The sequence below is a fragment of the Aspergillus aculeatus genome, assembly GCF_001890905.1.
Source record: "Aspergillus aculeatus ATCC 16872 unplaced genomic scaffold ASPACscaffold_3, whole genome shotgun sequence".
NCBI classification, from domain to species: Eukaryota; Fungi; Ascomycota; class Eurotiomycetes; order Eurotiales; family Aspergillaceae; genus Aspergillus; species Aspergillus aculeatus.
In genome coordinates, this window is record NW_017962978.1 from 1,678,102 (window position 1) to 1,704,427 (window position 26,326).

Consider the following 26,326-nt stretch of genomic DNA (forward strand, 5'->3'; position numbering starts at 1 on the left):
AGTTGCAGGTTCTTTCTGCCTAGAGAGAGAAGAATACTACAAACATACATACCTTTTATGACATTGAAGCTCGACTGCCGCAACGATTGTTCTGCGATTGCGGAAATCTGGCGGTTCGGCAGACAAATGATTGTAGGGACCCAGGTGGTAGCCGGAAATATATACTTCAACTCATCCACACCATACATAATTCGAGCCTAACCTGCTATGCAATTCAGCCTACCCTACGCGTAAGTAATATAGAAACCATGCATATGATTAGATTTTATTTCCAATTTATACATAACCTCCCTCCTAGATGGACAACAATAACGAAAAAAAGGATGCTATTTTACAATCAGCCCGTGATCAAAGGATGGGTGCGCGGGACAGAAACCCCTGCTTCTAAGGAAAGAGAAGAAAAAAAAAGCACAACACGAAAACCCCGGTCCCGAGAACAACAGTAACAACAGTGTACCCCAGGTATACGTAGATTAAAAGAAGAAGGAAGACAAGACACGAAAATAAAGAAGAGGAGAGAGACAGAGAGAGAGGAAGTTCGTTGGTGGCGCTCGTATGGAACCCAAGCACCCGCTCTCATAAAGAGTGCTCCTGCAATCAAGAAACACAAAGCAAGTGACGATCGGTTTCACTTTTTGACTTTTTGCTTACTGCTTCCTGTCACCACCAGCACCGAACATGCCGGTCAAGGAGCCCTTCATCATGGCCATCTGTTCCTGACGAGCCTTCTCCTCCTCGGCGGCCATCTCGGCCAGCCACTTCTCACCGTTTTCGCGGATCTCCTTCTCGATCATCTCGTAATTCTTCTGGCCGCGCTCGCGGATCTGGTCCCAGAGCATCTTACCCTGGGCCAGGCCCTCGGCGGGGCTCTGCTCGCCGTCCAGAGTCCGGTTGGACTTCAGACCCAGAGCGGAGGCGAAGCCGCCCAGACCACTCCGAGGGCGGCGCTTCTGCTCCTCGGCGAGTTCCTGCTCGAAGCGCTCGCGCATGGCCTTCTCACGCTTGGCAAATTCGACGGGGATAGACGAGCCCTCGAAGGACTTGAGGACGGGGCGCACATCCTCAACGCCCATACCGGCGAGGTATTCCAGGAAAGGAATCAAGGCGACCAGGGTCTTATCCTTGGGGTCGCCACGCCACTTGTCAAGGACGATAGCGTTCTCGGGCTGCAGGCGAGCGTGTTCCTCCTTGGTGTCAAGAAGGATGACCTTGGAGAGATCACGGTTCAGGTAAGACAGATCCTATGTAGCCCATATTAGTGACGTGGATGGGGAAACAGCCGGCTAGAGTCAATCGCGTCATACCTTGATGTATTCACCGTCCTTATATCTGGTGGCCTCTCGGAACAGGGGCCAGCGGATGATGCGGTAGGGGTCGAGCTTCCGGAGCACCTGATCGGCCATCATGCTGGGCACGCTGGTGAACAGGACAAGCTCGTAGTACTGGTTCAGATACCGGAGGAAGTAGTCGACACCGGGTCGCTTGGCCACACGCCAGCCATGTTCGCGGCTCCACTCGCTGTGCACCAGCAGGTCCTCCAGACTCAGCACCAGAGTGTAGGGCTGGCGCATGTTGGGGTCCTCGTCCGGTAGCAACTTGGGGAAGGCCGGGTCCTTGTAGTAGCTGGTGATGTCACCGAGACGGGCCTTGGCGCGGTTATACCACAGTCCTAGACCCCAGCCGGACGGAGTCTCGGGGTGAGCCTTCTCTTCCAACTCGTTCTCCCAGTTCCGACCCAGGTAAGCCACTCCACCAGCACCGGCTAGCAAGAACAACGCCGAGAACAGGTTGGCCATGCGGGCGCGCTTGCGGTCGAGGGAGGAAGTATAGTGGTCTTTGGATTTATCGCCGCGACCCTCATCTTCGGCGTAGTCTTCGGCGCGGGAGGGATCCTCGGTGAGGTTCAGAGTGGTAGATGGGCGACCGGTCTGGCGAGCTTCCAACTCGGCCGCGAGGGTGGAGGGGATACCCTGGGTAAGGTCGGGGAGGGGCTGGCGAGGGAGTTCCTTTTCTTCGGGTGCGTGTGATTCAGGCTAGTGGAGCCACACTGGTCAGCTGAACGGGCTTAAATATCAATAGGATGCAGCGCAACTCACGGAGGTCTGTTGGGAAGAGGCATTGCTCTGCGGGTCGGCCTTGGTATCAAATTCGGCCTGCTCTGCGGCATAGTCTGCTTGCTTGTCTTCTTGCTTGGGAGCCGGAGCCTGAGAGGGCTGCTTGGACTGCGACGCCTTGATGGAGTCGGGAAGGTTGTAGGAAGATTTGGGTTTGCTGTTCTTCGCATACCAGCGCGAGTGAGGGACTGTGACTGTAGAAGCACGGACAGTTGAAGCGAGGATATTAGGCCTCGTCAGAGGCAGTACGGCCCGGCTAAGCATTATGGATGGATGGGGGAGGAGAATCGATCAAGGATTTTAGAAATGCAGATGGTGATAGACAGTTTACACATGCACCGCGGAGCACACAGCACACGGCAGGTAACAGAAAGACCAATGTGGGATGAGGAGAATGGCAGGGTCAAGAATCGATGATCCAGAGTGTCTGGTCGAGTTTGGGAAAATCGGCAGAGGTCGGCGGCGGAGAAGACGGACGCTAACTAACACTTGCACTTGCACTTGCACTGGCAAGCTCTCTCTCTCTCACTCTCTCCGTCACTGCAAAAAAGTTCAAGGCACGGACCAGCACTGCTCCGGTTGGCGACAGAATCCTTCAACGCAGTTTATCTCCTCATATAAAATCCTCCGTCTCCTGCCAATCCCTCTCTGTTTTTTCTTTTTTTCTTTAACCAAATGAAAGTTGAAACCCAGTCCACAAATTTGACCCTTCGTGCCAATTATATGCATGCCGGGTTGTATTAGCTGGGGAGACCAATGAAGTTCTGCTTCAATCCCACACCCAAGAGCCGCAGCAAAGGTCTCCTCTGCAGCTGCAGCCCCGTTAGTGGGATATAATTCTCTTGATTTCGCCTCCTCGGCTAAGTAGTTGTTGTCAGCGATTCGATCCATTTGCATCCGCTCCCATCCCGGGTCATGACATCCCCAAAGTAGCGATGGATGACCGAAGCTTGCATTATCTCGGTTAAAACAAGATCTCTGCCTTTTATTGTTCGTATCGTGCCGCATAAACTTTCCCATTGTTTTCGGCCGCAAACCTTAGAACACAAAAACCCGACCACATACATATATCGATTGGTGTCCTCCGAGACAAGATGACCGCGTCCCTCTCCCGAGACCTGGAGAAACTAAACCTGAGCGGCGGTGCACCACCGCCCAGTAAGGGCTCCAAGAACCTGCGCCCGCAACGGAAGAAAGGCAAAGCGGCGATCGAGCCCTTCCGCTTCTTCGACCTACCCTCGGAGATCCGGCTGCGCGTCTACCACTACGTGCTGTTCACGCCGAAGCGGCGGCGGACGGTGCGCGCGGCGGGCAGCGTCGGGGCATCATCGAAGAAGAACCCGCCGCTCGCCCCAGCGTCGCACCGGATCGCGCTCTTCCTGGCGTCGCGGCGCCTGCACGACGAAGCCGCCGACTACTTCTACTCGACGCAGGTGTTCCGCCTGTTCCACCTGCAGGATTACTCGAAGATGCCGACGGTGCGGGCGATCGCGTCGCAGTACCGGCCCTCCATCGCCACCATCGAGCTGATCCTGGGCTCCAGCTGGACCGACCCCCCGACCGCGTGGCGCGTCACCCCGTCCCTGGGGCTGGAGGAGATGGTCCGCATCCGCACTTTGAAGGTGTTCCTGGAGGTCGACCCCTCCCACCCGGTTTTCGAGGGCTTCCGCATCTCCCGCGACTTCTACACCAACTTCTCCGGCAACATCCTGCACGAGGTCCTCGCCCGGCTGCCCAATCTCGAGTACGTCGAGTTCGACGCCTGGCCCTCCGTGCGCAAGAGCGGCGGCCTGATGAAGCGGCTGCTGCACGAGGCGCGCGCGGCGCGGAAGAAGATCGCCTGGGGCCCCGACCGCGGGTGGACGGATTACGACGGCGAGGAGTTCGACGAGGACGCCTACGGTCTTAAGGCCCAGGAAGCAAAAGCGGAGGAACACCGGGCACAGCAGCTCGCCCGCTTGAAGGCCATGATGCCGGCGGGCTTTGTACCGGAGACGCTCATGCCGGAGACGGCTACGGTTGTCGAATCGTGACGAGAGACGATTATTTATACATATACACACACACGCATATATACTGTACGATATACGCCGGCTCGGACGAGGCGGATTGATGCTGTGGGATGTGCTCAACATATACAGACATTCTTCGCATCATAGATTAGATATTTTTAGATTGGTTAGCGATTTCATGGTTTACGCATGGTTTACGAATTGAAGTCATTCTGCAATGAGTTTCTTTCCCTGGCGTTCACACGACTCAGATCGCCACTGTAACGTTGACATCATTCGTAGCTGGTAACTGCCAAAACTCAAGACTCTATCGTCCGTCTCCGCACATGAAACCTGTCCAGTAAGAAGGAAATCGCTTTCACTCGTGGTATGCATTCAGAGACAGATATTATACGTTGATCAGAAGCTTAATACATGCTTAGAGCTCTTCGTCCACTTCCATACCAGCGCCGTTCTGAGACTCGGCTCCATTGGATTGCCGTGCCACGGACGCCTCCTTATCGATCATCTGTCGGGAGACAGCGACGATATTATCCTCGATCAGCTGCTGACTGACGTCTTCGATGTCTGTAATATGGGGTTAGTCCTGATCCGACAAGACGGGAGTACTGCATATAGCTTACGCTTCTTCGGGTCGACCTTTCCAACATATCTCGTCTTGAGCTGGTCCTTACTCAACTCCGTCTCCTCCTTGACCCGCTTCTCATAGCCCTCAGCCAGGCTGACGAGCTGCTTCATGCGCTCCACGTTGTGCTCGCCCTCGTCGTGGAAGTCCTTCATCTGCAGTGCCTCCGTCCAGACGTGCTTGTGCAAGTTCATCAGCATGTTCTCTTCCAGACCCGTCTTGCGGTAGTTGATCGCAATGCTGTAGTAGTGTCGGTTGAGGCCGTGAATCAGGGCCTGGATGGAAGGCTTGTTCAGGTGACCGAGGTTGGAGGTGGTCTGACGGGGCTCCTGGCCCATGACGACGGTCTGAGGTTGGATGAGACGGAAAGCGTCGATGACGACCTTGCCCTTCACGGACTGGATGGGATCAACGACAACGGCCACGGCACGGGGGGTAAGCTGCTCGAATGATTGCTGGGTGTTGATATCGACGGACGAAAGCCAACAACCGAAACCAGGGTGGGAGTGGTACCAGCCAACGACGGTTTCGGGCCTATACGCAACAGATGGTCAGTTGAAGTTGAAGCCGGGGAGCCGGTTCGAGTCTCGTCTTACCGTCCAGTTTGCCGCAGCATGTCCATCATCTTGGTCTGGAAGACAGGATCCACCGCCTCGACACTGACACCCGTACCACTCTGAGGCATAGCAAAGACATCAACTACCCGAACCGTGTATTCATCAACGAATTCACCGAGCATGAGACCCATGACTTCCATAGGAACACCTGCCCGACCATGCCTTAACATCTTCAACAGAGCGAGCGACGAGATGTGAACGGTTTCGGAGTTATCGATCAGGTTGGGAGTATCCTAGATTAGGTATATTTAGCTATTACTGTCGAAGTATTGCTGCAGCGTTGATTGGCGATTCCGCCGCCTGGCGGAGGGCGGCATGATAGCCTTGGATAGAAACAGCAAGCAATCGGAGTTGTGGGACTTACGCCACCAGGAGCTCCTCCGCCCATGCCCATGCCCTGGGCAGCCTGCAGCATTCTATTGAGACGATCCATGATTGATGAGGTGATGTGAGTTGAGGTAAGTTGGATGGAAAGACGACACCGGATGTCTTCCTGGGCGGAAGCTCCAACAGGAAAGAGGAAACGGATGGATCGAAGGGGGTTTGGAGCTGCAGAGAAGCGCGGAGTAAATCGCTTGAAATGACGGGGTCGTAAATGAGATCTAAATGGTTCTAGGGAGGCAAGAGTGAGCAGCGGGGAGTTGACGGGAAGATGAGTGGTGAGCGGCGCAACTCAAGCGTGAAGCCATCGGTCGAGCTTCCAAGAAGCCTGACGAAGGCGGTGGAGCAGCTCGGGGTTCCCGCCTTTGCGTCTCTCCTTCCCTTCCCTCTCTTGTTCCCGTTCCCCATCTTTTAAGTTATCGTTCGCCCGCCTGATTGGGAATGCCTCTTCCTTGTTCCAATCCCGCTACCACAATCAACTTGCTTGGTTGATTGACGAGGGGATACCTTCTGTCACTCAGACTTGGCTTCTTGCCTTGGTCTGAATTCCATTCCCTTCCTTTTTCTCCCATTCAGCCCCGTTGTGATCAGACCGAGAAAACACCGCGCATAATCCATAGAATCCCCCAACTCCTAAACTGCGTGAGGATCCGTCTCGTGTACTTACACGTTTCCCTCCAACATGTCGACTTCCTTGCCTCCTTTGGACCCTATCACCAACGGGTCGGGGGACCGCGGTAAGAAGGTCGCTTACTTCTACGACTCGGACGTCGGAAACTATGCCTATGTGTCGGGTCACCCCATGAAGCCTCATCGCATAAGGATGACGCACAGTCTTGTCATGAACTATGGTCTTTACAAGAAGATGGAAATCTACGTGAGTCTAGCTGGCAGTCCTCTGGTGTTTGCGGAGGTGCTAACCGTAAGATCGCCACAGCGTGCGAAACCGGCCTCCAAATACGAAATGACCCAGTTCCACACCGATGAATACATCGATTTCCTTTCCAAGGTGACTCCGGATAATATGGACTCCTTTGCCAAAGAACAGAGCAAGTACAATGTCGGTGACGACTGCCCTGTCTTCGACGGGCTCTTTGAATTCTGCGGTATCAGCGCGGGAGGTAGTATGGAGGGTGCGGCACGGTTGAACAGGAACAAGTGCGATATCGCGGTCAACTGGGCTGGTGGTCTTCACCACGCCAAGAAGAGCGAAGCTAGTGGTTTTTGCTACGTGAATGGTGAGCCAAAGAAAGTATATTGGGTTCAATCTTGACGCTTACTGACTGGGTGATAGATATTGTTCTTGGCATCTTGGAGCTGCTGCGTTTCAAGCAGCGAGTGCTCTATGTTGATATCGATGTTCATCATGGAGACGGTGTCGAGGAAGCGTTCTATACTACCGATCGTGTCATGACAGTCTCTTTCCACAAGTATGGTGAATATTTCCCGGGAACCGGTGAGCTCCGCGATATCGGCGTGGGCCAGGGCAAGCACTACGCTGTCAACTTCCCCCTTCGTGACGGTATCGACGATACTTCTTACAAGAGCATTTTCGAGCCTGTTATCAAGAGCGTGATGGAATGGTACCGGCCCGAAGCCGTGGTACTGCAGTGCGGAGGTGACAGTCTCTCAGGTGATCGTCTGGGGTGCTTTAACCTCAGTATGCGCGGCCACGCCAACTGCGTGAACTTTATCAAGAGCTTCAACCTGCCCACTCTAATTCTTGGCGGTGGTGGTTACACGATGCGTAACGTTGCTCGAACCTGGGCGTTTGAGACCGGTATCCTTGTGGGGGACAACTTAACCGCGGAGCTTCCCTATAACGACTATTACGAGGTAAGATCGAACGTGCGAATTTTGGTTAACTTGACTAACAAGTGCAGTACTTTGCTCCCGACTACGAATTGGATGTGCGGCCCTCTAACATGGACAATGCCAACACGAAAGAATACCTCGACAAAATCCGGACGCAAGTTGTGGAGAATCTCAAGCGCACCGCCTTTGCGCCTTCCGTGCAAATGACTGATGTACCCCGGGAGTCTCTTGTGGACGGCATGGACGACGAAGCGGATGCGATTCTGGATGATCTGGACGAAGATGAGAACAAGGACAAGCGCTACACGAAGCGACGCTTTGACCAGTACATCGAAAAGCCCGGCGAGCTCAGTGACAGTGAAGATGAGGATGAAGCTGCGGCTAATGGTGTGCACCGCAAGCCCCAGTCGATGAAGCGCAGAAACCAGGTTAACTATCGGAATCTGGACGTTGCTGATTCGGGCCCGGAGAGCGGCATGGCCACCCCCGTCGACGCTTCCTCAATCCCCGACGACGACATGGACCTGACCGCCGATACGAAGATGACGGAAGCTCCAGAGCCATTGACTGGGGCACAGGGTACGCCCGCGGCCGCTGACCTGCCGGCCAGAGCTGAGGCGGCAACGGGTGCAGATGCCATGGAACTGGCACATGATGGACTCGGGGACCAAGCTGCTCCCTCAGCGCCCATCTCTCGCCAACCATCTCCCAAACCCCAGGATGAAGATACGACAATGGAGGACGCGGGAGATGAGGCGCCTGGGCCGGAGCAGGCTGAGAGCGCACCGGCCGCCGCCGAAGCAGAGAACAAGGGCGAGGATAAGAAGCCTAGCGCAGAGATTTCTGCCTTTGAGAACACCGCACCTGAGGGCTCATCAGCGCCTGCCAAGAGCCAGTCAGCCTCGACAGAGACGACCCAGCAACCCGAGACCACCGAGGTCGCAAACGCCAAGTCAGCGGCTGCGTCAGCCGAAGCCAGCGAACCGAAGGAAAAGAGCCCCGAGGCTCCAAAGAGCGACTCGACTGTTCCTAAGGCCGAGTCGGAGACGAGTGACGGAGCCAAGGAGGCTACGAAGGCAACGCAGCCTGACGAGCCCACGAAGAGTGAGGACTAAGGGGCTCCTGTATTCGCGGGGGTTGCTGGCGCAAGGGACGGGCAGTAATGGTGTTTCTGGGTGCGATCTTTGCATGGGAATTAATTCCGACATATATCTCTGGTCTGATTATTGCTTCTGTTTTTTTACTCTTTCTTAGATGTATGTACTAGGCGAATGCATGATGATATAGGATGTTCATGTGTTTTGAAAGTAACAGTCGGTTGCTCGACGAAAGCCACCTACCTATGTGCTCTTGTAAAGTGGTGGAGGCGAACGGCGGCCAATGCAAATATACGAGAAATAAGTGCCATGAATTTGTATCGACTGAGCGAATCACTCAGCCACTACTTTGCGAAGCAGCTGGAGGACACTCATAAAGTACCTCTTTTCTTAGCATGCAGTCCGATCTATCTACAGTACATCTTTGCCCTAGCTATAGTCACAGGGCACGTGACTGGATCACAGGATCACATGACCTCTACTCAGCCTAGGAGACTAGCCCTAGGGCATTTCCCGCCTCGACCAATCAGATTCTCTCCGCCAAGATTTCGCCCACTGAATTTGCGCGCCCACTAAGCGAGGATTCGACCGACCGCCCCGACCGCCCACACGCCCGCCGTGCGACCCCCCCGACGCCCGCCCGCTGAGAGAACGAAGCTCGAGTTCGACCTTGTTGTCGTTGTGTCCATCGCCCAATTCTCCATCTCTCCCGACAACCCCCGTGTTTAGAGATACACAGCAGCCAAGATGTCTCAGAGACCGTGAGTTGACCGTCCCCGTTTTCGTTCAATGAAGGAAATGAGGTATTGGAGGAGAAGGCAAAGGGGAGAGAGGGAGGAAAAATTGCATCGCAAGAGGTGGAACTTCTGAGTGATCTGGGACACGGGAAATCGGAGAACGACAAATTTTCGCACCGGTGCCGTCGATTACTGGGATGTTGGCGCTCGAGAGGCTTTTTCCTGCACCTTGGTCAACAAGGAGAAGGAAAGAGGATCGAGCAGTCGAGGGAACAGACCGGGAAACATGAAGAGTTGGGAAACGATTCGAAAAGCGCCCTTTCATACGGACTTCAACGACACTTGGGAGTTTCTCTCTCTCTCTCTCTCTCTCTCTCTCTCTCTCTCTCTCTCTGTTCTTCCGAGGATAGATTGAGTGTTCTCGACGAGAAAACTTCACGACGAAAATCTTTCGATATCCTTTTTACGACGGTTTTCGGCATTGAATGGTCAACGCTATTACGAATGGATCTTGAGGATGCAATTTTTCTTCTCCGGGTGTTGAGGAAAAGAGATGCGAACTGAAGGGAACTTTGATATACTCAGTACTACTACTACATCGACAACAACGAAAGCTGACCATGTTCATCTCTTCCACAGGCGTCCCTCCGGCAACAAGCTCAAGATGACCCTTGGTCTTCCTTGGTACGTGTGCATCGAATGCTCCCATCCCTGATGAACATCGATCCAATCGACCATTGTTCTACCCACCACTTGAACAAATTCCCGCCATCGAGATCAACGACATGAAAATCGATCGAAAGACTAACAGTCGCAAACAGTGGCGCCGTGATGAACTGCTGCGACAACTCCGGTGCCCGCAACCTTTACATCATCTCCGTCAAGGGTATCGGTGCTCGCCTGAACCGTCTCCCCGCTGCCGGTGTCGGTGACATGGTCATGGCCACCGTCAAGAAGGGAAAGCCTGAGCTCCGTAAGAAGGTCATGCCCGCCGTTGTCGTCCGCCAGAGCAAGCCCTGGCGCCGCGCTGATGGTATCTACCTTTACTTCGAGGACAACGCTGGTGTTGTAAGTTTTTTTCCGAAATAAGTCGTTCCGGCACAAACTAATTTTCTTGGTTAGATCGTCAACGCCAAGGGTGAGATGAAGGGCTCTGCCATCACCGGTCCCGTTGGTAAGGAGGCCGCTGAGCTTTGGCCTGTACGTTTCCCCCCTCTTTTCCCTCCACACACAACATTGGAAGATTACTAACGGGGCTGCTTCCTTCACAGCGTATCGCCTCCAACTCCGGTGTTGTCATGTAAAAAAAGCCTTGAATTATCTTGCGGGTGTGTGACAAAGCGGATTTGGGGAACTGATACCAAAGCTCGGAATCATGGGTGGGGGTTGCCAATTCAAATCTATGACCTCGAATAAAATGAAAATGAATTCATAAAAAAGTTATATTCTCTCTTGTTGTAACTGTAAAGGTGGTTGTCCGTCGTATCACAATAGTTCCTTCCCATGTTTCCTGTACCAGCACTTGTTGAGCTCACGTACCATGTCCGCGTGGCATGTGAACGTCCACTGAATTTGTGCAGGGTTCAATGGTCTTTGATGATGGTAAATATTATCATGGATTTTATGCTTGCAGGTTATACCTGATGTGCTTGTTATACCTGATGTCTAAGATTTATATAGATGTGTGTGTGCAGATCCCCCTGCTATAGTTACAGTTTCAAGTCGACCTTTTGCGGCCGACTTTTTACACCATTTTCCCGATCCTGGGGCTTCTTTGACCGCACCGCTGTCAAAAGGAGTAGGACTGCTACCACCACCACAACGCCGAGCGTCACCAGATCCACCACATGTACCGCCCACCAGATGTGCTGCACCCCGGCCGCGCACATCTGGATCTCATACTCCCACTCCTGCTTGTCCATGTCAAACCACACGGACAGCAAGCCCGCGTACCCGCCATACGCACCCATCATCGAGCGCATAGTGACCTCGCGGATGGAGGGCGTTGACGTAGAAGTAGTAGTAGTAGTAGTAGTAGTAGTAGTAGTAGTAGCGGCCTCCTGCGCGGAGGAGTAGCGTTCGGCGTCCCATTGCCAGTCCCTCTGCTCGGAATCTGCGTCTGCAGCAGCAGCAGCATCTTCAGTTTCCTGTTTGCCTTTGCCTTTGTCCTCGCCTTCGTGCTCACCGCCATCCTCACCCTTCCCTTCACCCTCACCCTCGCCATCATCTTTCAAGACCGAGTCCAAACCCCCACCCCACCTCACAAAATGCAAAACATCGCACCCCTCATGATCATGCCCCGTCAACACCAATCCCTTCCTCCCCCATCCACTACCTTCCACCGCGCCATCCCCACTCATCCCAAACACCCCCTCCAACACCCCATTCCCACTCACCCACTCACTCAGATGATTCTGCTCGCGCAGCCCACCGGCAAACCACCTTTTCTCCTCCCCAGTGGGGGAATCATCATCCTCCTCGAAGAACTTGAAATGCGGCGCGTCCACGCAGACGCCCGCCCGCTTGTGCAGCGGGAGATGCGTCAACAGCAACGTGAACGTGGAGCGGTCGGTGACCGGCGCGAGACGGTCGGCGATGAGGGCGTTGAGGTAGTCGTAAGAGGCGGACTGGATGTCCCGGCTGTGGGCGGGGGTGTCGAGGGTGAGGGAGTTGAGGTTGATGATGTGGATTTGTGGGGTTGCATCGTGGTTTGAGGCTGAGGTTGAGGTGGAGGATGTGTTGAGCCAAAATTTCACGTCCCAGTTGACTTTGCCGAAGGTCTCTTCGAAGCGGGCGATGCGCGCGGCGCTGGCGTCCCCCGCGTATCCGATGTCGTGGTTGCCGACGATGTTGAGGAGGCGGTTGGTCCATCGGGAGGGTTGGGTGGTGGGGTTGAGGGCGAAGTCGTTGTCGTTGCTGTCATCGGTGTCGGCAGGGGGGGCGGAAGGGATGAACGAGTCCCCCCGCACACCACCCTGGAACACTCGCTCCCAGTATCGGTGGCCTCGGCGCTGGAATTCCTCATCGCTGACCCATTGACTCCCGATTAGATCGCCGAGGACCGTGACGTGCGTGGGCTGCGTCCACCAGTGGAGGGTGCGGTAGATGTGCGCGAGGTAGTAATCGTTACCCAGGAGGTCGAGGCGTTTGCGCGCGGCTTTGAGGGCGCGGGGGAGGTCGGTGTGGAGGAGGGAGTGCAGGGCGCTGGTTATGGCTTGTTGCGTGGCGGGGAGATTGATTCTGAACGGGGTCGATTGGTTTGCGCGGGTGTTGAGGTCGGGGTTGGGAATGGGTTTGGGGTCTGGCTCTGAAGCGTTGCTGGAGGTAGCATCCGACGTAGACTCAGCATCAGTGGCCGAGCTCGAGTTTAGAGGAAGAGCTGGAGAGGTCAGGGCAGCCCGTATCCGCCCCCAGTGGAGTCGCAGACGCGCTGGCAGCTCATCCTCTGCCTTAGGTAGCGAGCTGTCTCCCTCTAGTTGAGGGTCTGCAAGGACGAGAAGACGGAATGGCGCTGCTGGTGCGGGCTCAGCGTCTATGGGCAAGTGCTGTCGCACAGTGGCCAGAAAGGCATCCGAGAAAGAGTGAGAGTCATGCTGCGGCAGAGGAAAGGCGCACCCGTGGACGACGGGATACAGATACAGATACAGGCTGCTCGTCACGGCCAGCGGGACGAGCAGCACCAAAAGACGGCAAAGAAGGGATTGGAGGGACATTAAAATAGAGTAAAGGAGTGTGGTTGAAAGACAGAAGCATCAGGGACAGTCATCATTATCCGGAGGGGCGTGAGGTTGTTGGAAAGTTGGTCGATGCGGCGGGAAATAAATGGGCCTGCGCGTCTCGGCCCGCCGATCCTCACGCTATCGCCGTTATCAGTTGACTTCTTTTCGGGTCCAGGGGTATGTAAATACAGTAGGCAGTGCTCATTCTAAGCTTGGAGACGAAGAAGGTAAGAAAGTGTGACCTGGAGACGAAGAAGGTAAGAAAGTGTGACCGGGTGATTGACTACAGATCTAGTAGGCTGTAGTTGGAAATAGTCCAACTATCGTTTCATTAACCATGCTTCTACGAAAGGCAACATGTGAATCAGGGTTCGTAGACAATGCAGAGCTTCAAAAAAGGAAACCATACAACAACTCATTCAATCCAGTATCCAATCAAGCTATCGACTCAACACAAGTCTTCGCGGATCATCCAAGTCCGCTTTGAAAGAAATTCCAATGGGTATATCACATCAACGCCAAGCGAGCTCGCCGTCATCACTACAAGAAGATATTAAAAGAATGTGAGGGAAGAATGGAAGAATGGAAAAATATAAACCCCATGCGACATCACTGCGAGCTTTGAATCGAATCCGGAAGTAGAGACGCAGGGCCAGTGTCAACTTCTAAAGGTTTCGAGAGTCTGGAACCATCCTCATTGCCGTCGCTGCTGGCAGGCTCGCCGTCCAAATTGAGCCCTTTGATCATCAAGCCTCGTTCCTCGGGTGTTTCAAACGATTCAGCGGCTGTCTCCGCGTCGGTGGTCTCCGATGATGCATTCAAAGACGCATCCTCTTTATCCATCGCCTCGGGCGCCGCACCCTCTGGTGCTCCAGCTGCCGCTCCCACCATCAACGCCGGAGGCCGCTGGTTCATCAACTGCGCCTCCTTAAGACTGATAGTACGCTGCTTATTCGTTGTCTCCACTGGCAAGTCCATGTCCCGCTCAATAGTCGCCTTCATCAACGCAGCCATCCAGCGTCGACCTTCCTGCACATTGTCGACCTGGAAATAGTGAACTGCCGGCTTCGTGAACTGCACTGTACGCGAAGAGCCCGACTTGGGCGGTACCAGCTTGAAGAAGAACGGGCCCTCACTTCCGGACTTGCTAGCTCGGGGTGCTTCAATGCTTGGAATGGGATCGGACGATGAAGTCCCGTCGGCCAATTGAACCGAAGGGGCAGGAGCGGTTGGCGACCCGGTGGAGCCGGTAATTGTGGCATGCAGCGCGACCATAGGATCGTGATCGGCGCGTAGCACGCGATGCGCAGTGATGTCAATCAACCCTCGTTCCTCTGTATCTTGTTCTGAATAATAATACGACAATCGGCGACCCCGCAGCACGAATAGCCGTGGCTTCCAGGTGGTAATCAGGTTCGGAGACTTCTTTTTCATCCAGCCAACGTAGTCGCACCCTGCCATCTGCTCCTGCGGAGACTTCTTCTCCAACCCACGCATGTAGGCACTGGTGTCTTTCTTTGACTTGGGGCCAGTCCTGACGGACGGGCGGGAGCGGGGCCACAGACCACCCTCCGTTGCCTTACCGGAGCCGTCCGTACTCAACCGTTCGGAACTTTTCGTGGTCGAAGGGGTCGTGGAACCAGTCCGAGGCGGAGCAGGATCTCGATCCTGAACTGGGGACGGCGGCGCAGCGGTTGTATCAACGTTCTTGCTCACCACATCCGACATGGCTCGGAGGCCAACGGCGCGACGGAACTTCGGGCCACCAATCTTAGTTGATTGCTGAGACGAACGGGGTGTGTCGCTCTCCGACTTCCCACCGAACAGCGGACCGAACAGACTAGATCCTCCAGAACGGTCCTCAATCGCGGAAACGGGGGCCGATTGTGGTGTTCGCCGTTCGACCAGACGGGTACTGAGACTACGAAGTCGTCCCTTCGGCGCAGGAGTCGTGTAAGACTTGTTAGGCGGAGCAATAGGCTGCGTGGCCTTTTCTCGAATCGAGTCCATGCTACTGATACGTGAATGCCGCTTCGCAACTCGAAGGGGCTCCCCGGGGACCGGTGAAATGCGCGCATCGGCACTGCCGGCGGCGGATTGCCGTTTCTGCAACAGTCGTCGTTTGCGGGTGTCCCCCTCGGGGCCAGAGAAATAACCGCGATCAAGGTCATCGGGCGTTGCACCTGCCGTGTCTGAGCCATTCGACTGGGTTGGATGGTGGAAACCAGTATGTACGAGCCCCGTCTCTAATGCTGGAGAAGTGCCCGTCGAGGTCCCGGCCGATGTGCCCGGCCGCGTGGGAAGGCGTTGCTGGGGTCCCGTCGACAACGACCAGGCACGGTCAAAGGAGCCGCGCTGTGTGGGTCCTGGTGAGCCATCGACGACTCCCGAGTAGCGAGTCGTCGCATCTATAGACGAGTGTCGACGCGAATGATTGATTTCTCGCACGGACGCAGCAGACGGGCGACGCGAATGATCCATGAATGATGAGCTTTGCGGTGGGATCGGTGAGCCGCTGCTGGTACTGGGGACGGCGTTGCTGACCAGTCGAGGATGGGGCGTGTTCGACGTGCGCAAAGTCGGGATGCGCGGTAGCAAAGGCGCAGTCTGTCCAGTTCGGCTGCGTGTGCGCTCAGGTGAGCTAGGAACTGCCGCCAGCGAGCTGCGCGGCAGAGTTGGTGACACTGCCGGCGATGGCTGCTTGTGGCCAACTTTGACCTGGTCTTGGAAGGTGCGAATCTTGTGCCAGGTTTTCAAACGACGGCCCATAACCCCAAAGTCAAACTCTTTCATAAAAAGAAAGTCCTGGTTCATATCGAGTAAAACTTCGCCACTAATCTCTTGCTCCTCGAAGATGTCACAGTGCTTGTCCTCAATGCCTAGCTGGCGCAGCTGCCGGGCCGTATAGGCAGGAGACCAGCGTCGAACCTGGGCCTCCTGTGGCTGCCGCTCTTCCTCCTCGTCGGTTTCATGACCATTGATGTAGGAGCGACGGTGATCGAGATGACTGCTATACTCGCTGGCGGAGTCGTTCAGAACTGAAGGCTCTCGGTCAGCCACACTATGCCGGGGCGTACTGAGATCGGTGATGTGTTCATCTATCACACTGAGGGTCTCATTCATGACAGGGCTATCTTGGCCATTGCGATGTTGCCCCTCCAGTGCCTGGCGGATCTCAAGGGACATCTTGGCAGCCGGCAAGGGGGAAGAGGCGGAACGTTGCTGTGGCTGCTGCTGTTGCGGGGGCGACCGCGGCACCTCGGGGGCGCGTAGGTCGGAGATGCTGGTATGGCGCGAGACTTGAGGGGTGGATTCGCCGCTTCTGAGAAGCGGTTCGGCGTCAAGAGCAGCGCCATCGGTGTCTGTCGAGTTTTCGGAGGTCGTATGCGTTGTGCTCTCGGCAGGAGGGCGACTGCGGATCTTTGGAGCGGTAGTGGTGTATACTAGATAATTGACTGTTAGTGTTCGGTTGCTCAGCTGTAGGTAGACAAAATTGGACCCTTAAAAAACCTACCTCCAGGAAAGAGACCAGTCGAACCGGTGGTCAAGTCCTTGCCCAGATACCAGCCATCTCCAAAGCCCTCATCCAGCTCGACCAATTCAATCTTCTCACCGCGTCGCAAGGTCAGCTCGTCGGGGCCGCGGGCGTCGAAATCATCTGCGCAGGTGAGCAAGGCTATCGCAAGCAAGGTAACAGAAATAAACATAAATAAAAATGGAAATACTTACGGACGACGAGCAGGAGATCCCCGGGGATAACACCGCGGGGAGGGGCGGCGAGGGCCATTGGGGGGGGAGGGGGAAGTGGGAGGCGTAATGACCGAGAGAGAAGGGTGGGGGGAGGAGGAGAAAGTGAGACTCAAGTGCCGGGCATGGGGCCGCCGCCCAGATCAAAGATGGTCTAGAATGAACGGAGGGATCGCGAGTGCGGGAGGGAGGAAGTAAATATGGACGGAAAGACGGAGAGAGACACAGCAGAAAATAGGTCTGGTAGGCACTCGAGTACTAGTTGTTGGCGCAGGGAAGGAGAGTTAAGCTGGACTGAAAGAACCAGTCAGACAGAGAGAGGAGTCGATGATGCAGGATGATGGCAGTAGTGGGCAAAATGATGTCGATCAGTTGGTCCTTGCCCAGGGGATTGATTGCAGCTAAACAGAGGGGGGTTTGGACGGAAGGATTTTGATGGATCAAAGCAAGTAGTAGGTAAATAGGTAGGTAAGAATAAGAGAGTGAAATTGAGGAACGCAGAGAAGAAGAAGAAGAAAAGAAGAAGAGAGAGAGAGAGAATGCCCGAGAGGAGGAGAAAAGGAAGCAGAAGAAGCAAGAGAAGCAGAAAGCGAACGGTTTGAATTGGCAAGCGTCAAGACGGACGAACCACGAATCGGAGCGGGGAACGAATTCTGTGCTGGTCGGGCAGAATTAAGATTAATTTGGTTATAATTAGTATAGGATATCTAGATGGGATGATACTATGAGTATCAGTATCATAAGTCCCATCTGGATGTCCACTGATTAGGAATCGGTGATAATTATAAATTAAATTGTTTTCTTGAGGAGGAGAAGGAGTGGAGAGGAAGAAGGAAGAAGCTCATACCGCCGAGTAACCCGAGTAAGTTAAGTTATCTCCAAACTATGTACAACTATGTACATGTACAGTAAATACCGTTGAAGTATATACTTGCTTCTTCCCCCTTCCCTTCCTTCCCTTCCCCTTCCCTTTCCTCAATGACTGCATTCATCCATTCATCCATTCAACAATCCATATTCTCTTGATAACCATTAACCCCCCCCACCACTGCTTCAGGATCAACCAAGTCTCCTTCCTAGTCGTACAGTTGGCTCACCTCCAATTGACAGGTCAAGACACTGCCCGAAACAACGCCCTGCATTCGGGTAATGATGGATCGCATTCAGCCCATTGTGATGTATCCAACCCAACCTGGTCGGGGAATGTTCGGCTGTTATCTTACGGAGTACCTCTGTATACACACCTCATAGTCTACCCTGGTCAAGCTTGAACGAACTATTATTCACTACTCGCAGTACTACTGCACCAGAGCAGTAGTTAGTTACATAGTTAGTGTGGCACAGTCTGTCATTTCGTCTCGGCTAGTTGTGAATTACCCAAGGTCAATCTCGTACTCCTATTCAATTTAGTTTCATCTTCACTGCCAGATGTTTAAGATAGTTTCTGGAGGGAGAATTCACATGTGGTCTTCTTTTGTTTGTTTGTCTGGGATCGAAGGTGGTTGAGTCGTTCCCCTCCTTTTCTTTCTCTCGAGTCTACTACTTTGGCTTCCTTTTCTACCTTTCCAGTCCTGCTTCTTCTCTATTTCGATTGGAAACAAAGAAAAGTAATCGAGATTGATGTATCCTCTGTACTATGTGATCAGAATCCTACAACAACAACTAGGACTGCCAACAAAACATGCACCATGTCATCCGCGAATCAACCCGCGTTACAGTCGAGCAACTCCACCGCCCACATATTTCTAGGCGGCGCCCGACCAGCCTGGATGAATGCCTCTCCTCCTGTTGCTGTTCCTGTTGCTTCACCACCTTTGAATGTTTCCCGCACACGTCCACATCCACATCCACATCCGCAGCCACGTCCACGTCCCCTTGGCCTGTCGATCCCTTCTCCCTCCGCCAGAGCGTTCCCTCCGCCTCCTCCACAAACCCCACCATCAACTTTAGCAGCACCAGTTCCTTCTCCTCCCGCGACAAGCTATCCCACGTCCTTACGCCAACTTCAACCTTGGTCGAGTCCGCTTCAGAATGTGGCTGCAGCGCCTGTTCCCTCGTCGCGCCCTACGCCCTCCATTGCCCCGTCCATGACGCCCCCTATCACACCGGGGCCACCCATTGAACCCCGAGGGCGTCTCAGGCCCAGAGCTGGTGCAAAAACCGCAACAACCATTGCGGCAACAACCACGGCAACGACCGCAGCAAATGAACCAGTCAGTACTATACATATACCGGACGTTCCTTTGACCTATCCACCTCAACTCAATGGGAATTCCGCGTACTTTCCCGCCAGCTTAAAGAAGCTGGATGCTTTCGCCTCTCACCCGGGACGAAAGACCTCCGCATCCGTGACTTTGGAGAACGCCCGCCTGCGTCTGCTGCACGATGCCCTATCATGTCAGGATCTCATTTATCTAGTGATTCATCAATTATACACTCTAGTATCTTATGCTCCCGCCGAACTGGGGCAGCTGCAGGGTTTGTCCGAAGACCAGCTTGCTGGCTTGAAGGCACTGGAGCAGCTGCTGGTTGACAATGCACGTCTGTCGCCGCAGTTTCTTCAATGGGCCGCGTGCTTTCCCGAGCCAATTTGCAATATGTTGCACCTGCCGTGGTGGACGGCTGCTCTTTCCCAGGCCATGACTGCCCTGGCCATGCTTGGCCACCGCTGGAATGCCTTTGAGGCGCATATTCGTGAGCGAGGCCTACCACCTCTGATTGAGGAGCTGGTTCAAAATTTCGCCTTGCGCTCTCATGTGCTGCATCATACCATTTTCTTGGCCTTGACGCGCCGTATCTCGGGTCCGAACAAGCGGGAAGAACGTCTCTCCGAGATCTTTCGGCACGACGCTGCCCTGACAGAGGTCCGTCTGGCTGAGGCCATGAAGAGATCGGTTCCAATTTCGCGCGCGCGCAAGGAGACCGATGCGATCCTAACGCTGTATCACATCAATATGGGCTACCCTCCGCCCCACACACCGCCGTCCGTCTTTGGCCCTCAACCCGTCATTGCCTCAGCTCCCCCGCAGGCAGGCCGACCCATTCACTCGGCTCGCACGCCGGGAGTGTTATCACTGCCCACCCCACCTCTCGCCGGCCATTCCCCACAATTCACACAGGCCTCACCTGTTTCCGCTGCGCCAGCCCCGGTCTTGCATCCTCATACACCCAACCTGACACCCACCATGGCTCACATGTCTGTCACGGTTCCTTCTCCAGGCTTTATTCCTGTCCCCACAGTGACGCCGGTTCAAGGTCCAGGTCATCCTCGTCGCCCGTCTGTACAGGCCGAAGCTGCTCAGCAAGCTATACTCGCAATGCGTCAAACCTCGCGGCCGAGGGCGCTTCCTCCAACACCATCTAAGCCTTCCACGTCTACGTTGCTCCTTCCTGCGTCTGGAAAGAAAATGCCAGCCAACGCTCCGCCATTACACCCTCTGCGTGATGCGTTACATCAGGTCCATCTTCGAGAACCAGTTCACCAGCTAATCAGAAGGGACTCTTCGGGCCAGGCTCAAGAGACAAAGCTATTCCAGTATCTAGATTCGTTCGCACTCACGCCAAGACCACTGGGCCGCTTTGAATGCCAGTTTCACTGGTCCTTCACCCTATCACAAGAGGCGGCGGATCGCCTTCCAGCTCCCTCGCAAAAGAGTTCTGGCGAGCTTTCCCACCCTGTCCGTGTATTGATGGACGGCCAGCAGCTCTATCGGATGCGTTGTATATCTGTCTCGCCCGACACAAAACCCCCGATCGACGAATCTACCTGGAGTCGGGCTGACTGCGCCTGGCCCAGCGTGATCTATATCTTCGTCAATGACACTGAACTCTTTGTACGTCGGAAATTACATCATCAGAAGGATGTACCTCTAGACATATCTCCTCATTTGCGCGCGGGTGAGAACAAAATCTCGTTGCACTTCATTCGCGATGCAGCCGAGCAGAAGGACAAACTTTACGCCGCTGCCGTGGAGATCGCCCAGATTGCCGCTATCGAGCCTGTCATGGCCCTTGCGCAGACTCTCCAAGCGGATGACTCCCGTCGCCAGATTCACCAGCGTCTTGAGCAGTCCTCCCGCAATGAAAACGAAGATGATGACCTCCATGTGGTTAGTAGCGACCTTATGATCAATCTTGTCGACCCCTTTACCGCTCGCGTGTTCAAGCAACCTGTTCGTGGACAGCTTTGTCTTCACTCCGAATGTTTCGACCACGAGACATTCATACAAACCCGGGCCGGGGTCTCCGGGCCGCGTGCCTTGCCCAACGACTGGCGCTGCCCGATCTGTCAGGGTGATGCTCGTCCACAGATGTTGGTACGCGACGAGTTTATGGTTGACGTGCACGAGGAATTAGTGCGCACGAATCAACTTGACGACGCCCGCGCCATTCGAGTCACTCTCGATGGTTCCTGGACTGTGATCACTGAAGCAGATCTTGCAACCTCTAAACGCTCCTCCACGGGCCTGGACAGTCCTATCCCGAAGAGACAAAAGATGGTCCAACCGGAGACAAAACCCCAGCCCATTCGGACAGTAAGCGCGACCCCGGAAGTGATTGACCTCGATTGAAATTCCGGCGCATCATTTGGACTTCCAAGGAACTCCCCTGGCGGAGAACTCAGTACGGCGTCCATCTAAAGTTAATTCATGATTACGTCAAGTGTTGCCCAAAAACGGTGCTTTTTGTCTCCTTCGTTTCTTTTCGTCTTTCTTCTTTGTTCTCGTTTATTTCTCCCGGCGTTTAAGCAAAAGGAGCTCTCTCTTCACGATACCCCGAAATTATTGTTGCTCTATGTCTATTTTATACCTCTAGATGAGAATGGAATTAGGATGCCAATTCCGTGGATATAGCGCTTTTTTTCTTCGGTAAATACAGACACATATCCCCAGTAAAAAGTCAGTTTCAACTGTTTCTGAATTCGTACCTTTCTGACTAGTAGTATGTAACACACTCCGTCCATGCACCGGTTCCACACTGACATTCTCAACTAGTGGTCCAGGGGTGAACCTACATAGGCTATGTGCATCTTCCGCTTCCAGAAGACCATAGTCCACATGATGGGTTACGTCGGTCCATTTGGTGCATTATCCTTAGGATGTGTATCCGAGCACAGTGTGCCAATACTCTACATCCAAGCAACAAATTATCGTATCTTTTCTCCACCAGGCGGGATGTGTATCACCTCGGAGTTGTTCTGGTATGACGAAATGAAATCAGTCAGCGTCCACCTGAACAGCTGGAGTGAACGGCTATCCATCACATGAAGTAGGCAGTACGGCTGAGATCCGATGTGTCTCTGAGTACTTGCACTTTGCATATTCTTCCACCTGCGCACGAAGTGATAACTGAACCACCAACCTGTGCTACTTCCACCGAATCCAACCATGATGATTCCAGCAAATTCAACCAGATAAACCCGTCCGTCTGTTTCGGATAAACTAAGCCAAGGCACACACCACACAAAGAGAATTGATTAGGGAAGAATGCATCAGGTATATATCATGTCATTACCAATAGAATTAGAACTTTGTTTCTTCCTCCATTTTCCCGGAGCTCCAAATAACCACTGCACCCACCCCAGCCCAAACCGATCGTCGTTTGTATCCTCAAGGTTTTCCCGCATCCATCCGGAATTGACTTTTTTCGGCCCCATCCTCATTATAAGCTATAAGATAAAAGATCATCTGTCCGGTGGTTCTTTTCCGCGAGATATTTTGGTGTGCTCTACTACTACTATTCCAACTCCGTACTACTTCCTCACTCTCCTTGCATGACTGACGAGATTTTCAATCACGCCTTCAAATGCCTCTTTCTCGCTTACTAACCCATCCAGCCGTTTGAGCCAGTATTCCAGCACCGAACTCGCCCGCAACGTGACCCATTCCAATTCCTGGACGTGGCCCTTGAGTTCCCCGTCCGTCAGGCCCCCGAGCGCCGCGTCTGTGGTGGCGCAGAGGCGGCGGACGGCCGAGAGATCGAGCTCGGGTGGTGGGGAGGCTTCCCGTCTCCGACGGGCGGCGGTGCTGCGGGGCGTTCCGCCGGGGCTGCCGGCGGTACTTTGGATGCTGTTGCGGTTGGCGTTGGCGGCGAGGCTCTGGGAGCGGGAGTGGGAGCTTGCGTGGGTTGGCGTGGCGGTGCCGGGGTTTTGGGAGGCGGTATTAGGCGTGGCGGTTGAGGAGGTGCTGGAGGAGATGGTGAGGGAGGGGAGGACGAGTTTCTTCTGTTTCGAGGCGGGGAGGATCTCGTCGAGGTCGACGGGGACACCGAGTGAGACGAGGAAGAGACGGCGGATGCGGGATTTCACCCAGTTCTGAGGCTGAAGAGGTGGGGGAGCGACGAGTTGGGACCAGAGGGAGAGGGAGCGTTCGGTGCTGAAGATGGCGGTGGCGTTGGGGATGGGTTCGGGTTTCGAAGATGGTAATGGTGATGTTGTGGAGGGAAAGAGTTGATCGAGAGGGTCGTCCAGCGCCGCGTAGAGGTCGGGGATTGTTTGGTAGGCGGTTAGATCGAGGAGGGTCGGCTTGAGGGAATCGTTAGCAAGGAGGCCCAGGACGAAAAGACTCTTTCACATACAACAGAGGGCGGCGTGGGAGGTTGCGAGACTTCAACATCCACGGGGACCGCTGCACTCGGCTCCTGGAAGCCGTCGTCAAAGTCCCCAAAGTCCGCGTCGTCGAAGTCTCCCATGTCGTCTTGCCCCTCGGTGAAATCATCGAAGTCGTCTGCACCACCCCCAGGCGTTTCTTCTTCCCCGAACTCTTCGCCCGTCACTGATGATTTCCGGCGGGTGTGACTTCGATGGCTTGCAGGCGAGTCTGCATTGGTCAATCGTCCCTGAAATTTTATGCTGGTGGTTAACAGAAACCCGACTTACCTGGGGGCGCCGCGGTGACCGTTTCCGTTTGATCCGGCTGGGGGTCACTGGGTTTTGCCCGATGAGCATGTGGTTGTGATTCTTCGGTGTCATCTGATGATACTTGTGGCGATGGTGCTTTGTCGTTTGTAGGGGAGTTGACTTGAGACAGCAGCGTCTCGGGGACCGGCGTATCAGTAAGAATGGAAACGGACTCGGGGATGGGCGCAGCATCCGACTCGGATGCTTTCACGACAACGTCTGGTACTGCATCCGCTCTCCTTAGTTCGTAGGCCGGAGTACCAGGTATGTCCCCGTGACTCGGTTGATTCAGATCCACCTTCTCGACCACCGTCCGGGGAATCGGAGAACTGGGCGTCATCGGTCGTGGTTGCTGCCCGGATGTCGAAGTGCTCCGACTGCGGGACCCATCAGGGACGACTTGGACTTGATCGGGAACGGCGTCTTGAGTCCTAATCTCATATGCCGCCGTGCCGGGGACTTCGCCATGTGCTGGATTCTCATCGACTCGTTCCACTCGTGTTAAGGGGATAGGGGATGCGCGCCCGGCGGAGGAGGAGGGGCGGGAAGGTGGGAGTTGATGACCCTCGCTGGCATCAGAGAAATGCTCATCGTCGCTATTGGCGGCTATCATGTCATAGGAAGTGTTAGAAGGTCCCGCGACCAGGGACCAGTCCAAATTGCGAGGATGGTGGGTTTGCAAAGAGGCTTACCGGAGTCCTGAGCACCGGGGTCTTCCAACTCGACGGTCTTCCTTGGAGGCTCCAAGTATGGACTGGATGGACGGGAGATCCGATCCGACATTTGAGGAGCGGGGCGTTCAAGTCAGATTCCAACAATAGAGCATGTATTTCTAAATGCTGTCGTCCGTGTTGTAAGAAATTACGAGGCAAAGGGGACTGGGGGGGGAGCGAGTAATAGCCAGACGAAGGTGCATGAGGTCGTCTCAGCCGTGATCGTCGGGGTCGATGTGAGTCTCGACCGTGGCCTGAGGCAGCAAGACATGCTGTTCTTTCATGCCTGATTCTGAGCCTTGTGGCCTAACCGCCAGCCGCCACAAGCGCCGATGTTGCTTCCTTCAGCCGCCTGTCCGCCGCCCAAAGAGTAGAAGCGGCAGAAAGTCTGGAGATTCCCAGCTTCAACTGCCACAACGCTGCTGACCTTGATTTTGTCTCTGCTTGTCAAGCACGCGGATTCCGCTCTCTCAGTCCGATCAATTGCGCTTCTTGCTTTCTAGAGGGCGCTTCCGTGACCTCGTTCTTGGGCGCAGTCAGTATCCCTCTGCCTGTTCGGACTCTTTTCATCTCCTTCACTTCCCCGTCCGAGACTGACTTTGTTTTCTTTTCCCCTTTAGGGTAGCCCTGTCAAATCCATATCCCTCACTTTCCCTTGACTTCCGGCCCTATCGCCATGAGTATGTTCTCCTTCGACTCCAACGCCTCCAGCGGCGCTTCCAAAGGTGGTCTTTTTGGGTCCGCCGGAGGCGCAAATTCTGGTGCTCCCAGCGGCGGTGGGCTCTTTGGCAATGTAGGAGCTACCACGACAAGCGGCTCATCTACACCTCTTTTCGGTAACGCTGGAGCTGCCGCTGCCAACAGCACCGCCTCACCCTTCAGTTTTGGCGCTGCGAGCAAGCCAGCAGCAACGGGCCAGTCGACGCCCTTATTCGGTTCTAACGCTTCCTCCACCCCAAACAAAACGACCGAGACCCCCAGCTCGGGACAGACTGCTACCAGTGGACTTTTTGGGAACAACGCCCCCAAGCCTCTATTTGGCAATGCCACAGCTACCCCGGCGCAACAGGGAGGAGGCCTCTTCGGAGGTGCTTCGTCCACTACGCCTGCTGGACCCCCGCCTGCCACTACCGGCCAAGCGCCTTCTCTCTTCGGAGGAGCCCAGCAGGCACAAAAGCCCGCCAACTCTCTGTTTGGGGGCTTGAACCCAACTCCCTCCGCCCCGGCCCCGGCTGCTACAAGCACCACCAGTTCTGCGACCACCGCGGCGACCGCCGCGGCGACCACCGCTCCTTCGTTGTTCGGTAATGCCAACGCTACACAGCCGCAGTCGACTGGCGGCGGCCTTTTCGGGTCAAATGCGGCTCAAAAGCCATTGTTCAACGCAGCCCCTTCGGCAACCACGGGCGGTAGTCTCTTTGGAAACGCGAACAAAGACAAGCCTGCCGAAACCACAGCAACAACCCCCGCGACTACTACCAATGACAGTGCCCCAAAATCTCTCTTTGGCAATGCCGCTCCGGCTGGAGGTGCTGCCCCTGCTTTCAAGCCACTGAGCGGTGCCGATGCGACAAAGCCAGCCTTTCCCTCGCTAGGTACCCCGACTACCGGCACCACATCCTCCACCACACCCGCTACTTCCTCTTTCACTCCTCAAAAATCACTATTCCCTACACTCGGCGGAGCGACTTCATCAGCCACCCCTTCTACCACCCCAGCTGCCCCTAGCGGCGGATTGTTTAACCTTGGCGGAGCTGCCGCGACGAGCACAACCACAACGACCCCAAGCACCACAGCTACTGCTCCCCCAACAACCACCCAATCCGCTGCCCCTGCTACCGGCGGGTTGTT

The 26,326-nt window shown here is 54.7% G+C and overlaps 9 protein-coding genes across 9 annotated transcripts; 4 read left to right on the top strand and 5 right to left on the bottom strand.

Moving 5' to 3' along the window:
* Positions 1–271: 271 nt before the first annotated feature.
* ASPACDRAFT_76166 (protein translocase subunit TIM50) lies at positions 272–2,528 on the bottom strand. The gene is made up of 3 exons (XM_020204658.1): positions 2,097–2,528; positions 1,305–2,033; positions 272–1,241 (listed from the first exon to the last, which is right to left on the bottom strand). Exons 1-3 carry the CDS (start codon positions 2,376–2,378, stop codon positions 648–650), a joined length of 1,605 nt encoding a protein of 534 aa, XP_020059433.1. The 5' UTR covers positions 2,379–2,528; the 3' UTR covers positions 272–647.
* Positions 2,529–2,996: 468 nt separating this feature from the next.
* ASPACDRAFT_1879224 (uncharacterized protein) lies at positions 2,997–4,161 on the top strand. The gene is made up of 2 exons (XM_020198155.1): positions 2,997–3,272; positions 3,312–4,161. The coding sequence occupies exons 1-2, from the start codon at positions 3,209–3,211 to the stop codon at positions 4,145–4,147; spliced, it is 900 nt and encodes a 299-aa protein (XP_020059434.1). The 5' UTR covers positions 2,997–3,208; the 3' UTR covers positions 4,148–4,161.
* A 274-nt stretch (positions 4,162–4,435) lies between these two features.
* On the bottom strand, positions 4,436–5,989 carry ASPACDRAFT_76167 (proteasome regulatory particle lid subunit RPN11). The gene is made up of 4 exons (XM_020204659.1): positions 5,733–5,989; positions 5,348–5,601; positions 4,750–5,285; positions 4,436–4,693 (listed from the first exon to the last, which is right to left on the bottom strand). The coding sequence occupies exons 1-4, from the start codon at positions 5,799–5,801 to the stop codon at positions 4,545–4,547; spliced, it is 1,008 nt and encodes a 335-aa protein (XP_020059435.1). The 5' UTR covers positions 5,802–5,989; the 3' UTR covers positions 4,436–4,544.
* Positions 5,990–6,193: 204 nt separating this feature from the next.
* Positions 6,194–8,852, top strand: rpdA (histone deacetylase RPD3). The gene is made up of 4 exons (XM_020204660.1): positions 6,194–6,626; positions 6,687–6,987; positions 7,044–7,585; positions 7,633–8,852. Exons 1-4 carry the CDS (start codon positions 6,432–6,434, stop codon positions 8,677–8,679), a joined length of 2,085 nt encoding a protein of 694 aa, XP_020059436.1. The 5' UTR covers positions 6,194–6,431; the 3' UTR covers positions 8,680–8,852.
* A 442-nt stretch (positions 8,853–9,294) lies between these two features.
* ASPACDRAFT_76169 (60S ribosomal protein uL14) lies at positions 9,295–10,836 on the top strand. Its single transcript, XM_020204661.1, has 5 exons — positions 9,295–9,422; positions 10,038–10,082; positions 10,220–10,466; positions 10,521–10,598; positions 10,670–10,836. Exons 1-5 carry the CDS (start codon positions 9,409–9,411, stop codon positions 10,700–10,702), a joined length of 417 nt encoding a protein of 138 aa, XP_020059437.1. The 5' UTR covers positions 9,295–9,408; the 3' UTR covers positions 10,703–10,836.
* Positions 10,837–10,959: 123 nt separating this feature from the next.
* ASPACDRAFT_113809 (uncharacterized protein) lies at positions 10,960–13,204 on the bottom strand. The gene has a single exon (XM_020195748.1). It carries the CDS (start codon positions 13,109–13,111, stop codon positions 11,108–11,110), a length of 2,004 nt encoding a protein of 667 aa, XP_020059438.1. The 5' UTR covers positions 13,112–13,204; the 3' UTR covers positions 10,960–11,107.
* Positions 13,205–13,726: 522 nt separating this feature from the next.
* Positions 13,727–16,904, bottom strand: ASPACDRAFT_40418 (putative polarized growth protein (Boi2); the record flags this gene model as incomplete). Its single annotated transcript, XM_020200748.1, has 3 exons — positions 13,727–16,560; positions 16,632–16,775; positions 16,847–16,904. 3 exons carry the CDS (start codon positions 16,902–16,904, stop codon positions 13,727–13,729), a joined length of 3,036 nt encoding a protein of 1,011 aa, XP_020059439.1.
* A 1,648-nt stretch (positions 16,905–18,552) lies between these two features.
* Positions 18,553–21,435, top strand: ASPACDRAFT_40419 (MIZ zinc finger domain protein; the record flags this gene model as incomplete). Its single annotated transcript, XM_020200749.1, has 1 exon — positions 18,553–21,435. The coding sequence occupies one exon, from the start codon at positions 18,553–18,555 to the stop codon at positions 21,433–21,435; it is 2,883 nt and encodes a 960-aa protein (XP_020059440.1).
* Positions 21,436–22,236: 801 nt separating this feature from the next.
* On the bottom strand, positions 22,237–24,666 carry ASPACDRAFT_113816 (DUF5102 domain-containing protein). Its single transcript, XM_020195749.1, has 4 exons — positions 24,455–24,666; positions 23,742–24,368; positions 23,441–23,682; positions 22,237–23,387 (listed from the first exon to the last, which is right to left on the bottom strand). The coding sequence occupies exons 1-4, from the start codon at positions 24,543–24,545 to the stop codon at positions 22,617–22,619; spliced, it is 1,731 nt and encodes a 576-aa protein (XP_020059441.1). The 5' UTR covers positions 24,546–24,666; the 3' UTR covers positions 22,237–22,616.
* Positions 24,667–26,326: the final 1,660 nt, after the last annotated feature.

Coding starts and splice junctions, on each gene's coding strand:
- ASPACDRAFT_76166 (XM_020204658.1), bottom strand. CDS start 2,378: ATGCTTAGCCGGGCCGTACTGCCTCTGACGAGGCCTAATATCCTCGCT. Junction 2,034..2,096: donor CCTCTTCCCAACAGACCTCC/GTGAGTTGCGCT, acceptor TGGCTCCACTAG/CCTGAATCACACGCACCCGA. Junction 1,242..1,304: donor AGGACGGTGAATACATCAAG/GTATGACGCGAT, acceptor TGGGCTACATAG/GATCTGTCTTACCTGAACCG.
- ASPACDRAFT_1879224 (XM_020198155.1), top strand. CDS start 3,209: ATGACCGCGTCCCTCTCCCGAGACCTGGAGAAACTAAACCTGAGCGGC. Junction 3,273..3,311: donor CGGCGGTGCACCACCGCCCA/GTAAGGGCTCCA, acceptor AACGGAAGAAAG/GCAAAGCGGCGATCGAGCCC.
- ASPACDRAFT_76167 (XM_020204659.1), bottom strand. CDS start 5,801: ATGGATCGTCTCAATAGAATGCTGCAGGCTGCCCAGGGCATGGGCATG. Junction 5,602..5,732: donor GCGGAGGAGCTCCTGGTGGC/GTAAGTCCCACA, acceptor TACCTAATCTAG/GATACTCCCAACCTGATCGA. Junction 5,286..5,347: donor ATGCTGCGGCAAACTGGACG/GTAAGACGAGAC, acceptor TGTTGCGTATAG/GCCCGAAACCGTCGTTGGCT.
- rpdA (XM_020204660.1), top strand. CDS start 6,432: ATGTCGACTTCCTTGCCTCCTTTGGACCCTATCACCAACGGGTCGGGG. Junction 6,988..7,043: donor TGGTTTTTGCTACGTGAATG/GTGAGCCAAAGA, acceptor ACTGGGTGATAG/ATATTGTTCTTGGCATCTTG. Junction 7,586..7,632: donor CCTATAACGACTATTACGAG/GTAAGATCGAAC, acceptor TAACAAGTGCAG/TACTTTGCTCCCGACTACGA.
- ASPACDRAFT_76169 (XM_020204661.1), top strand. Junction 10,467..10,520: donor TCGAGGACAACGCTGGTGTT/GTAAGTTTTTTT, acceptor TTTCTTGGTTAG/ATCGTCAACGCCAAGGGTGA. Junction 10,599..10,669: donor AGGCCGCTGAGCTTTGGCCT/GTACGTTTCCCC, acceptor CTTCCTTCACAG/CGTATCGCCTCCAACTCCGG.
- ASPACDRAFT_113809 (XM_020195748.1), bottom strand. CDS start 13,111: ATGTCCCTCCAATCCCTTCTTTGCCGTCTTTTGGTGCTGCTCGTCCCG.
- ASPACDRAFT_113816 (XM_020195749.1), bottom strand. CDS start 24,545: ATGTCGGATCGGATCTCCCGTCCATCCAGTCCATACTTGGAGCCTCCA. Junction 23,683..23,741: donor GGTCACCGCGGCGCCCCCAG/GTAAGTCGGGTT, acceptor TGACCAATGCAG/ACTCGCCTGCAAGCCATCGA. Junction 23,388..23,440: donor CTCCCACGCCGCCCTCTGTT/GTATGTGAAAGA, acceptor GATTCCCTCAAG/CCGACCCTCCTCGATCTAAC.